This window comes from Pinus tabuliformis, chromosome X (genome assembly GCF_031772625.1).
Source record: "Pinus tabuliformis cultivar Carrire ecotype Pingquan chromosome X, CPIR1, whole genome shotgun sequence".
Taxonomy (NCBI): Eukaryota; Viridiplantae; Streptophyta; class Pinopsida; order Pinales; family Pinaceae; genus Pinus; species Pinus tabuliformis.
The window spans coordinates 360,078,304-360,094,179 of record NC_142308.1 but is presented as its reverse complement, the minus strand read 5'-3'; the positions used below and the strand labels follow the sequence as shown (position 1 = coordinate 360,094,179).

Below are 15,876 nucleotides of genomic sequence, written 5' to 3'. Positions count from 1 at the left end.
TATTGATTGCGGTGCCCTTAAACGGTAAGAGGTTTTGGACAGGAGCGGAGCGATTCCATACACCGATCGACGCGTGGTAGGCAGAGGTGAGAGAAAACCGCCGTTGATCGCGCGCTATCGGTCAAGCAAGTCAACCGCGCGAAACGTGCGTCTGGCGTTGGATCTGGAGGGACCAGATCGGATGGCTGAGATTGCACCCGATGGAAAGAAGGGGAATTGACAGGGATTTAAGCCGTGTTCTAAAGGGATTTGGAATCCGTTTGACCGCCACGGTGAAGGAAGAACGCATCCACAGTGTAACTGAAAAAACGAACCGAAGAAGCATGCTGGCGCCATTTAGAGGAGGACAAGTGGCCACTCCCTGAGTGTTCATGATGACGCCGAACGCAGGGAACTCCAAGTGCAGCCGCAAAAGGTGAATCGACACAGGCGAAAGAGGAACCGAACAGGCATAGGGATTGAATGGCTAAAGCCATGAACAGAGATAGTCGAATTAGTTAGAGTTGATTTTGGACTCAGAATTGAGAAGAGTCCAAGCGACCAAGAGAGACAGTGAACAGTGAACCCTGAGAGGAGGATTGAACACAGAGAATAGTAAAGCCAAGCAGAAGAGACAGAGGGCCGAGCTAACCAGAGGCAACATCAAGCACCAGAGAGTTTGAAGATTTAAGCCTTCCCATAGAGGAATCTGTTCGGACTGAGCATCACATTTGGCTTTTTCCACTGTAGACCAAGAGGTCACAGAGCTGGTAGGAAGAAGAAGAGTCTGTGTACTCCAAGCATAGTTTTCAAAACCGTTCCGGTCTGACCGGTTACCGGCCTAACCGGCCGGTTAGGAGGCCCACCGGTCAGAACCGGTGAAAAAACCCGGTCAGCACCCTAATTTGCCCAGATTTTTGACCTAACCGGTCAAAACCGGCCGGTTTAGGTCCTAACCGGCCGGTTTTTTGCTAACCGGCCGGTTCCGTCCTAAACCGGCCGGTTTAGGGACAGGCCGCCGGTAAAGGTAAAAAGCGGACGGTTTATGGCAGCTGAGGGCGGTTTAGGGTTTTTGGGGGTGAGGGAAAGGGATTTTCCCTCCAAAAAGACCCTCACAATTGCTATAAGACACCCCTCTCACCCTCATTTGTCTCACACAACTGATTTGGAGTGTTTGTGAGTGTTTGTGAGTTTGTTTGTGAGCTTGGAGAGTGTGGAGTTTTTGCTGAAGTAGTCATCTTGGAGTTGGAGTTGGAGCTATTTTGGAGATAGTGTGTAGCTGTCAGTGGAGTTGCCATCATCAAGAGGAGGCTAAGGGAGCTACTTTGCATTTCCAGGTAAGGATTTGCACTTGATAATTCCTCATTTGGGTCTGCTGTCCATGAATTAATTTTTTTGTGCTATAAACTTCTCATTTCAATGATCTATCATCTATGCTAAGCCTATGAACTCTCTAGCTCTATGCTATCAAATTTTTTAGCTTGCATGTGCATTTTTTTTCCTACATTTATCATTGGTTTTCCATGTTCCTTAGCTGCAATTTTTTTTTTAAATGGCAGATTTATTTGCAAATTGTTATTATTTCAAGCAAACATGGCTCCAAAAGGAAAGGACAGTGCATGGGCTCATTGTGATGTAGTTGAGGGAAAAATGATATGCAAATTATGCCATAAATCTATTGGAGGTGGGGGTATTCTTAGGTTGAAACAACACTTGGCTGGGGTAAGAGGCCAAGTAAAGCCATGTGATGCACCAAATGCACTGTTAGGTCCTATTAGGGCAGAATACATTGCCAAGCTTGAAAAATTTTATGAGGATAAGGCTAGGGAGAAGGCCATCCGAGATGAAATTGCAAGGAAGAGGGAATTATTAGAAGCCATGAAAGAGAGTGGGTATGATGACTCTGAGATTCAAGACTCCACTTCTATCCCTTCCACCAATGACCCCTTTCACTATGTTCATCCTTCTGTTGGAGTTGGCCAACCATCAAGAGGACCAAAGAGACAAAACATCCAAAGTTATTTCTCATCTTCTGCCACCATTGCTTCTTCTAAATCTAATCCCACTTCCTCCCAGCCAAGTTCTCAACCCACTTTGGATCAGCATTGGAAAAAACAATGCAAAGAAACTTCTCACCAATACATTGCTAGATGGTGGTATGATTCAGATATCCCATTTAATGCTGCTCGCTCACCTTATTACCAAGCTATGTGGGACTCTGTTATAGCTGCAGGAAAGGGCTTCAAAGGCCCTAGTATGCATGACTTGAGGGGAGCTCTTTTGCAAAAAGAGATATCTTCCATTGATGAGTATTTGACTGAGTTTAGAGAGTCATGGGTCAAAACAGGTTGTTCCATTATGTCAGATGGATGGACCGATGGAAAGAACCGCACTATCATTAATTTCCTTGTTTCTTGCCCTCAAGGAACCATGTTTTTGAAATCAGTTGATGCATCTGATAGGGTAAAGGATGCAAGCCTTCTATTTGAGCTTTTGGATAACATTATTCAGGAAGTTGGGGAGCAGCATGTTGTGCAGGTCATCACTGATAATGCCTCAAACTATGTTCTTGCTGGAAAGATGCTTGAGGCCAAATATAAGACCATATTTTGGACTCCATGTGCTGCACATTGCATAGACCTCATGCTTGAGGATATAGGCAAGGTGGAGTGGGTAAAAAACACTGTAGAGCATGCCAAGTGCATTACAAAATACATTTACAACCACTCATGGGTATTGAGCCTAATGAGGAAACACACTGGAGGCAAAGAGCTTGTTAGGCCTGCAATTACGAGATTTGCAACTCACTTCCTCACGTTGCAATGTCTCAATGGTCAACATAGAAACTTGCAGAAAATGTTTTCCTCTGATGAATGGTCTGAATCTCGGTGGGCTCGTAGACCAGATGGAAAAGACACCAAAAAGAAAGTGTTAGACACTTATTTTTGGAAAAGGTCTGTAGAGCTTGTGAAAATTACCGAGCCCCTTGTTAAGGTGCTAAGGTTGGTGGATGGGGAAAGATTGGCCATGGGCTACATTTATGAAGCTATGGATCAGGCAAAGGAGCAGATACGGGCAGCTTACAATGACAGGTTAGCTAAATATGGCCGTATATGGGAGATCATTGATAACAGATGGAACAATCAACTCCATCGTCCTATACATGCAGCCGGGTATTTTTTGAACCCAAGGTATCACTATAAAAATCGGCTAGGAGATCAGCATGATGGGGAGGTCAGAGCTGGATTGATTGATTGCTTGGAGCGCATGGTCCCTAACCATGTAGACCAGTTGGATATACATAGACAGCTTACTATTTTCAATCAAGCAAGTGGTACTTTTGGCAAAAACTTGGCAAAGATGGCAAGAGATGTGGACCAACCAGGTAAGCAATTCCAATTTCCATTTTGTTTTTCATTTCAAGTTAAAATTGTTTACGTTCTTTACAATTCAAATTATAAACTAAGTTACTAATTATTGTCTTTTTCTTTGCAGCACATTGGTGGGAGTCATTTGGTGGCCAGTGTCCTCAATTGCAAAGGTTTGCAATTAGAGTCCTCAGTCAAACTTGCAGTGCTTCAGGTTGTGAGCGCAATTGGTCTGTTTTTGAGCGCATACACACGAAGAAGAGAAACCGTTTGGAACAAAAACGGTTAAATGATCTTGTTTTTGTGCAATACAACCTTCGACTGAGGAGGAACCAAATGATGAGCAAATCACCTGATCTAGATCCCATTGTGTTGGACGATATTGATCCAACATCAGAATGGGTGGAGGAGACTGAAGATCCTGTGTTTGAGGCTGATTTTGATATCGACATGGCTTTAGCGGAGGATGAGGCAGATTATGTGGCGGCATCAGAACCAGGATCAGTAGCGGCATCAAGGAAAGGCAAGGAACCAATGGAAGGCACTAGTCGTGCAGGTCGACAAACTCGTGCTTCCACTAGGTCCACTTCTATTGTCATTGGTGGCATTGATACTGATGTTGCAGATGAGGCAGAGGCATCCTCAGACTCTGAACCAGATGATGTCTATGTAGCTCCTGATGATGATCATGTGTCTAGTAGTGGTGATGATCTTGATGATTGATCATGTGTACACTGTAGACTTGTAGTAGGCCAATGGCCTCATAGCTTGCAGCATGGTTTTTGGACTCTATAGGCCATTTAGAGCCTCATTTCTTATGTATTTTGCTATTTTGTCGATGATATGTATTGCACTCGGTGCCATTTTGATATATTCACCTTTGCATGGTATATAAATGAGCAAACTTTGCATATTTTGTCTCTATTGGCTTGGAATCATGGTTTTACATCTTAAAAATAGTTTTTTTTCATTAAAAATTAATTATTTAATGTATTTTTTAAAAACCGGTTCGTTTAGACCAAACCAGTCCCGGTTAGACCGGTTCCGGTCGGTAAACCGGTTAGCTAGGTGGACCGGTTCGGTCACCGGTTCCGGTTTTAAAAACACTGACTCCAAGTGGCTTGGGGAATCCAAGAACCACCCTGCCAAGCAAATTTTGCTTGAGGAGAACTCATATTGAGTCCCTGTATTGTAATTTCTCTGCTGAAAGACACAATAAAACAAGGCCACCATTGAAGCTGGACCGGAGACGTAGCCCTGGAGAATAGGGTGAACTCCTTATTAAAATTGTTTGTGTCTTTGTGTTGCTTACTGTATTTCTTTGTTGTCTTTCCATTTTATTGTCTGTGTATTGGCAATCTGATCGATCTGTTGTTTCAATAACACAGAACACACACCAGCACATGAGTCTGTAATACCTTAGTTTAATAAATCTTTAACTGATGGCACTCATTGGGTGAATATCAGATCACTTATTCTTCCTCTTCCTGACTTCCTTCAGAATTTCGGCCTCCTCTTGTATGTCTGCAACCTTTTGCTTCACAACAGAAACCCTAGATCAACTTTTGATCCTTGAATAGTCTCCTTTTAGAGGGAGACTCTTTTCACTTCTACTCGGCTTCCCTTCAACGAAGTCTTCACCCAATCTAGATCACCTTTATATGACTGCAATCTTCGACCTCCCTTTGCAAACTTCAGATCTGCAATCTTCGCACGTGTGAGGGTAGACTAGCCCAAAAACAGTCCCACAATGATGTCACTATCTTCGCTATCCCTTCCTCTTCCTTCGCTGATGTTAAGGCTCCTTCTAAGATGATTTTCGCACTTGGTTATTTCAGACTTGCTTCACTGAATTGTTCTCTTCCAAATGAGGTCGAGCACTGCTATATATAGTGGTTTGTCCATGATTATTAGGCCGATATCATCTTTCTAGTATTATCCCTTTCATTGTAGGCCGACTTGAGTGAGGACTAGTGACAAGGTCTTGGAGGGTGAATTACAAAAACAAAATTGACTTTTACAATGTGTAACATGCCTTCAATACATGACAATGACTCTTTAGACTTTTATGACTAGATGACAAAATCCCTAAGAGCTCACAATGGGAGCCTTAACTAAAAATAAAATCTCTTGCTCATGAAACCCATGAGGCAAGCATTACAATAATTTTATTTTTCTTCTTTACATCTTTTACATAAAATCACAATTACATGTCATTATGAAGACCGAACCTAGTTACAGTTTTCAACACTCCCTCTTAACTAGGGAGATATTCATAATGGTACTTCGTCATTCTTAATCTAAAAAATTTCTCATAAGAAGAATCAGATTGGTAACCCATCTATATAGCATCATATAAACCAACATTGTCACATAGCAAGGCCTTGACTAACAACTCTCTCTCCACAAGATCTGAGCTCAATGCTAGTGAGACCAATGATTCATAAACACTCTCACCACTGTCTCTCCTGGAACATACCCCACTTGGGTTCTCAGGTTGTGTTCCACTAGGACTATTCTTATCTTGGATTCCCAGTCCTTAAAGAATATCGGTCCTCTATGACCACTCTTATCTTGGATGCCCTATCTCATCTTCAAAGAGCATCGAATGCTAGATGTTTACCCAATCCTCCATTTTTTCTTCCCAGTGAAGACAAGAATGATGTGTCTATCTCTCCCTCTCAGTTAGGGAGGATATATTGCTTCCAAATTTCTATCAAGCAAGAAAACTTGTTTCCAGGCTCCCTCTTAGCTAGGGACCTACAACAACTCATGTGGAGATGATGGGACAACTAGCTATTTGAAGAGATCCTTTCTTCGATGTCATGAATTTCTTCTTTGTCATGGAGTCTTCATCTTTTGGGACTTTTTCATAGGGCACAGACCATCCATCACTTTCATCCACGAGTCAGTCATGTCATCATTCCTTTCATCAGAAAGCGATCCATCAGTCTACATCTGGCCTTGCTTCATGTCATGTTGCCTTCTTTATGTTCTGTTCTTCGGAAGGATCTTACATCATTCTACATGGTTTTCTTGGAGGACATTCACAATTCTTCCCTTGGCAGTCCTGCATAAGCTCATCTAGATATTTGTTCAAAAATAAGAAATGAACACTTAATCAAAATTACCTTTGTGATGGTCCTTCATCATGACATCTTCTTGATGGCATCAACATCTTGCGTATAAGTTGACACATTTCCCAAAAATGTATGTTTTCAAGGGGATCTATCTTTTTTAGACTTCCATCAGAGTCTTCATAGCTTTTGAGGAGATGTCATAGTTAAATCTTTCAGTTATCGGATGTTGATTGCCTTCTTCCATGGTTGCATAGTCTACGATCTCTTCCTTCCTTTCTTCACATGTTTCATTCCCAGGAGCTTCCAATCAGAGTTCCTCCAGTTACTGTCAATCACCTCATATTCCATATGAGGACATATTATGTTGATTTCATCTAGTGTGACCCATGCCTTGCTGCATCCTTATATAGAAGAAAATCCTTTCCCTTTGATCATGCTTCCCAAGATAGAGCAATGATCCATGTTACCTCCAATCATTTGACATGATTTTATAATATTGAATACAAGCATACATACCTCATTTTTCCTTTAGGTCATCTAGGCTTCTTTCAGCAGCTTCCTTGATTGAAAAGAGCTTCAATCCTTGATCTGCTTCATCTCTTATGTCATCATATCATCATCCCATAAATTCTACAAGTTGGAGTTCCTGATGAAACACTTGCTTCCTTTATAGATTGGTGAATCTTTCGATGGAGATTCCATCAGAGAATCTTGAGGATCTTGCATATCCCTGTCCCTCAGATGTTAACTTTTGACTGATGTATGATGAGCCTTGTCCTGGATGACTTCTTCCTTTTTCCCATAAGTGTCACTTGAGCTTTCAATGAGGTTCCCAAGAGCTATATCCTTCATAGTTGACTGCCATAGATTTTGTGTCAGACATCCTTCATGTTTCCTATGGTGATGTCATGAGCTCTTACTTCTAATGCTTCTACCATGATGTCATCTTTTAATATGATGCATCTTATCATATTCACAATGCTTCCGATCTAGGCAACTATTTTTTACACAACTAAAGAGTACTTAGTGGAGGAGATTATCCCTTTCATTGTAGGCCGACTTGAGCGGGGACTAGTGACAAGGTCTTGGAGGGTGAATTACAAAAACAAAATTGACTTTTACAATGTGTAACATGCCTTCAATACATGACAATGACTCTTTAGACTTTTATGACTAGATGACAAAATCCCTAAGGGCTCACAATGGGAGCCTTAACTAAAAATAAAATCTCTTGCTCATGAAACCCATGAGGCAAGCATTACAATAATTTTATTTTTCTTCTTTACATCTTTTACATAAAATCACAATTACATGTCATTATGAAGACCGAACCTAGTTACACTTTTCAACACATTGGAGCATAGAGGCTGGAGGATTTAGGTACATTACAAACACTAAGTATTTAAAGCCCTTATTGAATTTTAGAAGTGCTTCATCATCTCTACTTTAGGCACATTCTTATTTTAAGCAAGCATATGTGGCTTAGATGAATTCTAGCTTTAGATAGGGCTCAAGTTATTTGAGGGGGGGCATGCATGCACATAGTCAACTCCTCGTGGGCACTCTATTCGGGGCAACTCATTCATGTAGGGTACGTGCTTTATTATCGACAATCCATCGATGTAGGGTGGGTGCATTCTTTTAGGCAAATTATGGTTAGGTTTTACCTATTCTAAGTTAGGCGCGTAATTGGTAATTTCACATTCATTTTAATCATAGTTTCTCTTGTTTTATATATGAGACTTGGGCGCACCATTGGGATGGTCAGACAATGGAACTTTTGAGCTTATTCATTCTAATTTCTTCTTTTAGTTAATAGAGATTGATGTGATTAACTATTGGAAATCAAATTGTCATTTTGTTTTTAGATTGATGCACTTTTGGATCTAGCGTTCTTTTATTTGCTGTTTGATATGTGATCAATTAGAGTTTGATTCCTAGCTTAGTTTTTTTGTTTTAGGAGTGTGGATTTGCTTACCATGCATTGAGAAATTAGATTTAGAAGGGTTTTACAGTTGAGATCATTTGACCTATGTATGGAAAGCGTCAATACTTGTGAGAGGAAATTGTTATTAGAGAATTTTAGTAGATGTGATGCTTAGGAAGCTCAAGAGATTGACACGATTTGTTCTTGAGATGGGCACTTGGACCTGAGAGGGCTTAATGGGTGATATACCTGTGAAATTATACTAATTGGAGTGTTATTTATGCATATGATAGACAATTTGCACCTATGATAGGTTGTTGGTATGATTTGTTTTGTTGGCAGATCTTTTTATTTGAGGTATGATCAAGGAGATTATAGGGATAGGAAACATATTCAATCTCAGAAAAAGTGATTGGCAAAGGGAGTCTCTAATTGCATTCCTTGGAAGTGCAGGCTCTAGATGTTTTTGGAGTACAACGATCTATGGACCATTGTTTAGGGGGAGGATATAATTCTTATTGATGCCCAACAACTTGTTGCCCATGGCGAGACAATTTCTAATGCAAAGAGGATTATTACGGATTCTGTGAAGGATTACTTAATCCTCGTATTGCAGGTACATTGGTGCAAGAGATGCATGAAGCATCAACCTCTTTATTAGAGTGTCAATGTTCCCCACTTTATCCTCTCGAGGAACAAGCTCATCAATATCCTTATGAGTGACATAGACATTGTGGCTAGCTACTTGATGAAGATCTCTGAGCATATAGATTGACTCTTATCTATTAGAGAAGAAATCAGGAATTAGTTAGTGCCCATGGCATTGAACGGGCTTTCTATGCCTGTTAGAAGCTACCCACCTTTGAGAAGCTTTGGGACGATTTCATTCAAGAGCAGATAAGGTGAGAGACAAATGTAGGTAGAGTAGAAAAGATAAGATAATTTTATTAATGTCCAACGAATGACCATAAATAGGTCAATAGGACCGAAGGATACAACCAATATGACTACAATGTGGGAGTGCAAACACAACTCCTAGAAAATGTCAAAGCTAAATCTAGGATAAAATGAAGTAAAGAGGGATACAATAATAGGACAGTCTCATAAACATGTATATAATTGGATCATGTAGAAAGCTAAGTGAATAAGTCTAGGACTGGAGGTTAATGATGTCAAGAATGCTTGAGTCTGATAGTCGACAGCGAGGGGGGCGACATTGGCACTGGCTTGCTATCGGAGTCCTCTGGATCCAATGAGGAGTTTGGCTGCATGATGTTTGGGGTGATGTAGGATTGAGGGATATTTCTAACAGTTGAGGCCAAAGGAAAGGAGCTCTGGCTGCTTCATTGGGGTTGGGGAGGAACCCGTCGGGGGGGTGGGTGGTGGGGGGGTGGCGCGGGGTCCCCTATTCGAGAACCGTTTGGTTCTAAACCCTCTGACACTTTTGGTGTGAGTGAACTGATGTGCTATTCGACACCTCCGCAACGATCTCGAGGTCACTGGTTGGCCTCCCAAATCGGGGGCTTGAGGAGAGACTTGAGGTCTCATTACTTTACTATCGGAAATACCATGGAACTTAGGTCATCACTTGTTTCTCTGATCAGTTGGATGAACCTAAAAGTATGATGTGATCGTTCGGATTGTCCCTGAGTGAAGTGAGGTATGTAGGATCTGATATCCATGTTTAAATATCTCCCCGATGAAGAGGGCTAGGCATCTTTGGTCAAGTTACTAGAAGAAGGTAGAGAGGGATCCTCTAGACTCTCTATATAGGAATTGATATCATCCTTTGATCTTATAGTATATGGGGTATTGAAAAATGAGGTGCATCTCGGTCTCTCGCTCTTGTAGGTGGCACAATTGGCAGACACTATTAGATTGTAGTATATGGTGATTCGTCTCTGCTTGAAATTGATGGGACCCAACTCAAAGTTGCCCCAATGGGTCTCAAAGATGTCCTTCTACCTAGAGCATTTTTTGGAGTTATAGGGATGTCCAAGTGACTTGAATGTATAATTTGTAGATTTCCTCTTTGATGGCCTAATTCAGTATTTGTCGAGTCAATAAAACTTGTGCTGGTTCGTCAAGGGAGAAACTAAATGGAGGAAGGCCCTCTGGGGAGATGGTCTTTGATTGAAGGAACTGAGATGCCTTTGTGAACCATCCACGAGCACGACCTGAGGGGGTATTTGAAGCGATGGCATCTGAAGAACAAAGTGCAAGATAGGGGTATCTCTCTCGCTTGGTAGCAGAATCTTTGTAAGCCTTGACTTTATGGAAGCAAGAGAGCAAGTGGAAAATGGCCTCAAGGCAAAATGGGTGGGCCTTGAACACTACTTGAATAATGGGCTGTAAACCCGTGCATTGCAACAAATGATACGTTGGAGAAGTAGGTTTTGGACACTCTCCATGATGGCCCAATTTGATTGTAGTAAACTGGGTCCCCAAATCTTGAAACCATAGAGGACCGCAGGTTTGATAATGGCCTCCATTAGGTGGAGCTTGGATGACATGTCTTGGAATTGTGCTTGGAAGCACTGTTGCTCGATGGGGGTTAGGAAGTCATTACCTTTACTAAGCCAAGGTTGGAGTGCCTACCACATACTAAATCTGGGCCCTGTGAATTGTACCCCAAGTAGGTGTAAGATGTAGTGATCTCAATATCTGTCCCGTGATTGTAAAAATATAGGTCTGCAATAGAGTTCTTTGAGGCATTGTAGATCAAAACCTTGGTTTTACCCAGGTTGATCTTTAGCTGTCGAAGGTCACAAAAACTGGTCATAATGTCAATCAGTCTCTTTAATCCCTCAGGAGTAGTGGCCAACAAGACCAAGTCTTCAACGAATAGGAGCAAGGAGATCAAAACATATTGCAGCAGGCAACCATCACCCTCTTGTATTTGCTCATGGAGGAAAGCCTTGAGTTCATCAATATAAATACTATTATCCCAAAGAGAGTCAGAAAAAGGGGACACCCCTGCTTCACCCCATTGGTACACTGAATGAAGTCTGAAAGACCAGGGGCCATCTTGAGGTGCCCCAACATTGACTCATAAAGTCTCATGATAGCAGTTAAGAGGGTCTCTGATATGCCAATGTCACTGTAATATCCACAATTTTGTGAGGATGGAAATCACTAAGGAGTTTTGCCCAATTTTGGTAATATTAATTAAAAAGGGGCAAATATTATTTTATTGGAGAAAGGTGACAAACACTATTTTAGTGGAGAAAGGCGACAAATATTATTTTATTGGAGAATGATGACAAATTATTATTTTATTAAAATGGCGGCAAAAAGCCATTTAGTGGAAAGTGGCCCCCACTAATAAATAATATTAGAAAGGTGAATCTAGAAGCTAGAGGGAGGCTCAATGAAGAATTATAAAAGGAGCAGGGACTCATTTGTTGAGCATTCTATTCCTATCATATCTTATTGTCATTGAAGAGAAACTCAAGTGAGTTTCAGACTTCAGGGTTCCAAGCGAAACTCTAAGCTGATTTCGGTGGATTTCGAGTGCCACCCTAGTTAGCGCTTGGGGAAGATCACTTCAGGTCTCCCATTTGTGTTTATTGCAGTGAAGCGTGGATTATACTATTTCAAGAGGAGTCCAAAAGATCAGAGAGGGCAGAATTGCTAATTTTCTGAGTATGTGGATATCCAAGCCAAATCCGAGGTTATTTCTTGTGGGCCTCTCACTGCCATATACCCAGAACGAAATCTTGAAGAAAAGGGCCAAGTTTTATTTCTTAAGGGAGGTCAAATCTGATTGAAAAAGACGGGTTAATTGCCTTTTATTCCTTGCTGGCCATGACTGTAGAGAAGGCACTGTATTTACTAGTTAATAAGAGGCCGAACCTCTTATTCATTGGCACACATTTCTGTGTATGGTGCTTATTAACGAGCCACTGTTGTAGGGCCAATTTCACTTGGGGATACGGACGTGTTATCAGTCCAGATTGGAGCCTGCATCCTACCTGGTATGGAGCTGTGATTTATTGCATAAAAGTGGGCTGAACTTCTGCTATTGCGTCTGCTGTACGTATTGCATCAAAGGGACACATCTCTGTTCCATTTTCTGTGCATGTTACCTTGCTCCTTAAGAAGGGCCTGTGCATGTAAACAGAACACTGTTTGCTGATCGTTCCTCATTCCATCATATGAGTATACCGAAGAGAAGGGGCTGTGCTTTGTTTTGCTAGTTGTATACATGCATTTGGGGCTGTGTTGGCTGAAAGGAACGGTCCAAATCATTGGCTGTAGCTTACATACCACTGTACCTTGACGTTAGAACATATTTGCATTATAAACTCATTTGATGGTGTATCTACCAGTTTCTCATGTGTTTTTGTTCCTCAATTATTATGCTCATGAAGGTGTATGTGTGCTCAAAGATCACAGTGTATTTTCTGAAGCTATACTTTAATAAGAAATGGCGTTTAGTGGCTGCCCTTATGGTTTAATGCCCTTGGTACTTGTTGAGCTCAATATAAATGTCAAGCTGATATTCTGTAGCTTTCTTATTAGAAATTACTTCATCATTCTATGACTAAATGAAACATGAACCTAAGAAATGCATCTACAGCTTTAAGTAACTAACTGTTTGACAAGATAATTGAATGACAAAAATCATGTACACATAGGAATTCAATAGGTATTTTGAGGGGTTTTTGAGAGATTCTAGAAAGGGAACAGTACAGTCACGGAGTCCAGAATAATGCCTCCCTCAGAATCGTGTCAAAAGATTTGCCAAAATATACAAAGCAACTGTAAACCCACAAAGAGTAATGGCGGGCCTCCTCAATGATGGCTTTGAGGGTGAAGATGTGATCAATTGTTTGGTAGTCTGGGTGGAAGCCTACTTGTCCTCTAGCTCTGAGATGTCGATTCTCCAGTTCCTCAGAAAGCCATTGGTGTAGAACTGTGGCATAAATCTTGGAGAATGTGTGGCCTGCCATGATAGTTCTGTAATTATTTGGATCAACACTGCTCCCAGATTTGTGGATTGGATAGATGATGTGTCTTGTCTAGGATTGGGGGGAAACCTGAACAAACTACATGTTTAAAAAGATTTGCAATATATGACTCGAGCGACTGAATGCCATGCTTGAGGAATTCGGCCTAAAACCCATCCTCATCAGCTTGCTCTGTTGGTACTCAAAGTTCTAGCAGCTCTCTTGATCGCCCGTTCAGAGAAGAGGTGGTATAGGGTGGGAGGGGTGGTGGTATAGGGTGGGGGGTTGTCATTGGGAAGGTGAGGAGTGGATGTAAGAAACAAGGGCTAGAAAGGGGTTAGAAGGGCAAGAAGGAAGAATCAGTCTTCAAACCAGGGGAAGAAAAATGTAAGTCATGTGAAGTGTTTCAAGTGCCACAAGATGGGTCACTATGCATCTTAGTGTCATGGGAAGAAGAAAGCCAAGCAACAACATAAGTAGTTTGCAAGGAGTGCAAAAACTTCAATTGGAGTGGATGAGTTGGCATTTAGGCTTGATGTAGCTTTTTCCATGGTATCTATGGGCTTTTGGCTAAGTCACTCTAGTCCTATGAATAAGAGGTCAAGTTACTCTATAGTGGAGAAGTGTCGTTAGCACTATTTAGTGATGATAAGAACAAAGCAAAGGTCCATGAGTATACACTAACATCGTTTCCACATATTCTAGCATAACAAAAGAGAGTGGTAAGAAAATGTCATCTTTCATGAGGATGGATAGAAAGATCAAGAGAAATGAGGTTTAGGTGAGCAAGGTATGGGTGAGAAAACATAGTCCTCTTTAAAATCTAGTTCAGCTAGGAAGCTACGATGGCTTAATCAAATCTTGTAGACGGTGCAAGATCAAGTAGGAACTCCAAGTCTTCATTTTGCGCAAATCATCCCTCATAGAAGTTTCCTACTTCCTCTAGATTTCCCCTGGAAGCCATTTTGAAAGGTCTACTTCCATGCAAATTCTTGCGTAGGACATGGTTGCTTGGGACCAGGGAGCGACATTTTCAAAAGCTCCGGGTTCGGGAGCGAATTTTATATAATATATATTTTGATGCATATATGTCAACAAAAGCATGTAGAATGATGAATTAGTGATAAAAAACATAAAAACATGGATTAAACCATATAACATCATTCATCTAGTAGTTATAATCTTCATCAACCACAGGTCCACAAATTACAAGTTCTCATTTATATAGCATGTAAGGGTGCACATAACCAAAATAGCATCGAGTGCAATCCATCTCTGAACCGAAAATACATCAACAAATAGGCTCTAGATGGCCTCTAGCATCCAAAAAATTCATGCTACAACAAATACCTACATATCATCAAAATCATTGCCTATCTTGGGATCTTTGTCATTAATATCACCCTCTAAGCATTAACATAAGATAGAAAAAACGTAGCATGTCAAGTCAAGATTTTGTTTGAGTGACAAGTTTATTTTTAGTAGGTTCATGATAGAGGATTTTGACAATCAATGTCACTAACATCAAGATACATAGCGGGCTTGGTGCTCTTGATTAAACATGACAAAATCCAATAGAAACATTGCAATCCCCCTAATCCTAAAATCCTAAAAGACTGATAAGTCTACTGGATTTTGAGTGACATCTAAAATTCTACTTTCTCCATATGAAATCCAATGAGGTCGGAACCACTCTCAAACATCCTGAGTCATTTCATGGTAATGTTACAAATTTAGGTAAAAGGATGAAAATGAAAGATAAAGGAGAATGTCACTTTTACTTTAAGAATTTAACATTACCATGAATTGCATATCACTACTAGGGCCATAGGCTTAAATATTAGGCTTCCCCACTCAAAATTCTTGTTTCTTTGAATTTTTTTTGCGTTTGGAACATCTTTCCGATTTATTTTTTGCGAAGAAAGCCAGGGAGCGATTTTTATTTTTGTGGGAGCACACTCTTGGGTCGCTCTCGATGCGCTCCCATTCAAAGCGCGTTTCAGGAGTGAATTCGAGGGGGGGGAGGAGCCGCTTCCCGACGGCCTCGATGTAGAAGCAATGTGTGGTTGAATTTGATGATCAACAAGTTATCATAAGAAATGGTGAACACGAACTTGATTGAGTTTTTGCTAGAAGATTTCAAGGTGCCCTTACAAGATGCTAACAGATATTATGAAGCATGATTTTTTAGTATATAAATGGTTTGGTCCTTTGCACTATGTAGAACTTCCGCTCTTGAAGGATATGATGCAAGGAGTGCAAGGGCAAGATTGAGAAAGTTGGAGTGTGCAAGGGCTTGTGCACTCGACAACCATTCTAAGATTACTTTCCCAAGAAGTTCAAGAGAGTTTCTTGATCTGACCATTTTGATGTAGGTGAATCTTCATATTTAGCTTCACTGAAAGGTAGTTTGTGTTGTGTCTTTTGTTAATTTTCTACAAAATTCTGCAACTGCTTAGATGAAAAATCTGAAACTAACTTTCTTTCACCAAGACACAAAATTTCTTAGCACTTATAAACAATAAATTTAAACACAGAGATAAAAACCATAGTCACACCAATTCAACACA

The 15,876-nt window shown here is 40.8% G+C and overlaps 2 protein-coding genes across 2 annotated transcripts in view; both read left to right on the top strand.

Moving 5' to 3' along the window:
• The window catches only part of LOC149139990 (uncharacterized), a 246,851-nt gene that overhangs the window by 31,832 nt on the left and 199,143 nt on the right, over positions 1–15,876 (top strand). The window lies entirely within an intron of this gene.
• On the top strand, positions 810–4,374 carry LOC149139991 (uncharacterized). The gene is made up of 2 exons (XM_089447446.1): positions 810–3,364; positions 3,475–4,374. Exons 1-2 carry the CDS (start codon positions 1,441–1,443, stop codon positions 4,068–4,070), a joined length of 2,520 nt encoding a protein of 839 aa, XP_089303572.1. The 5' UTR covers positions 810–1,440; the 3' UTR covers positions 4,071–4,374.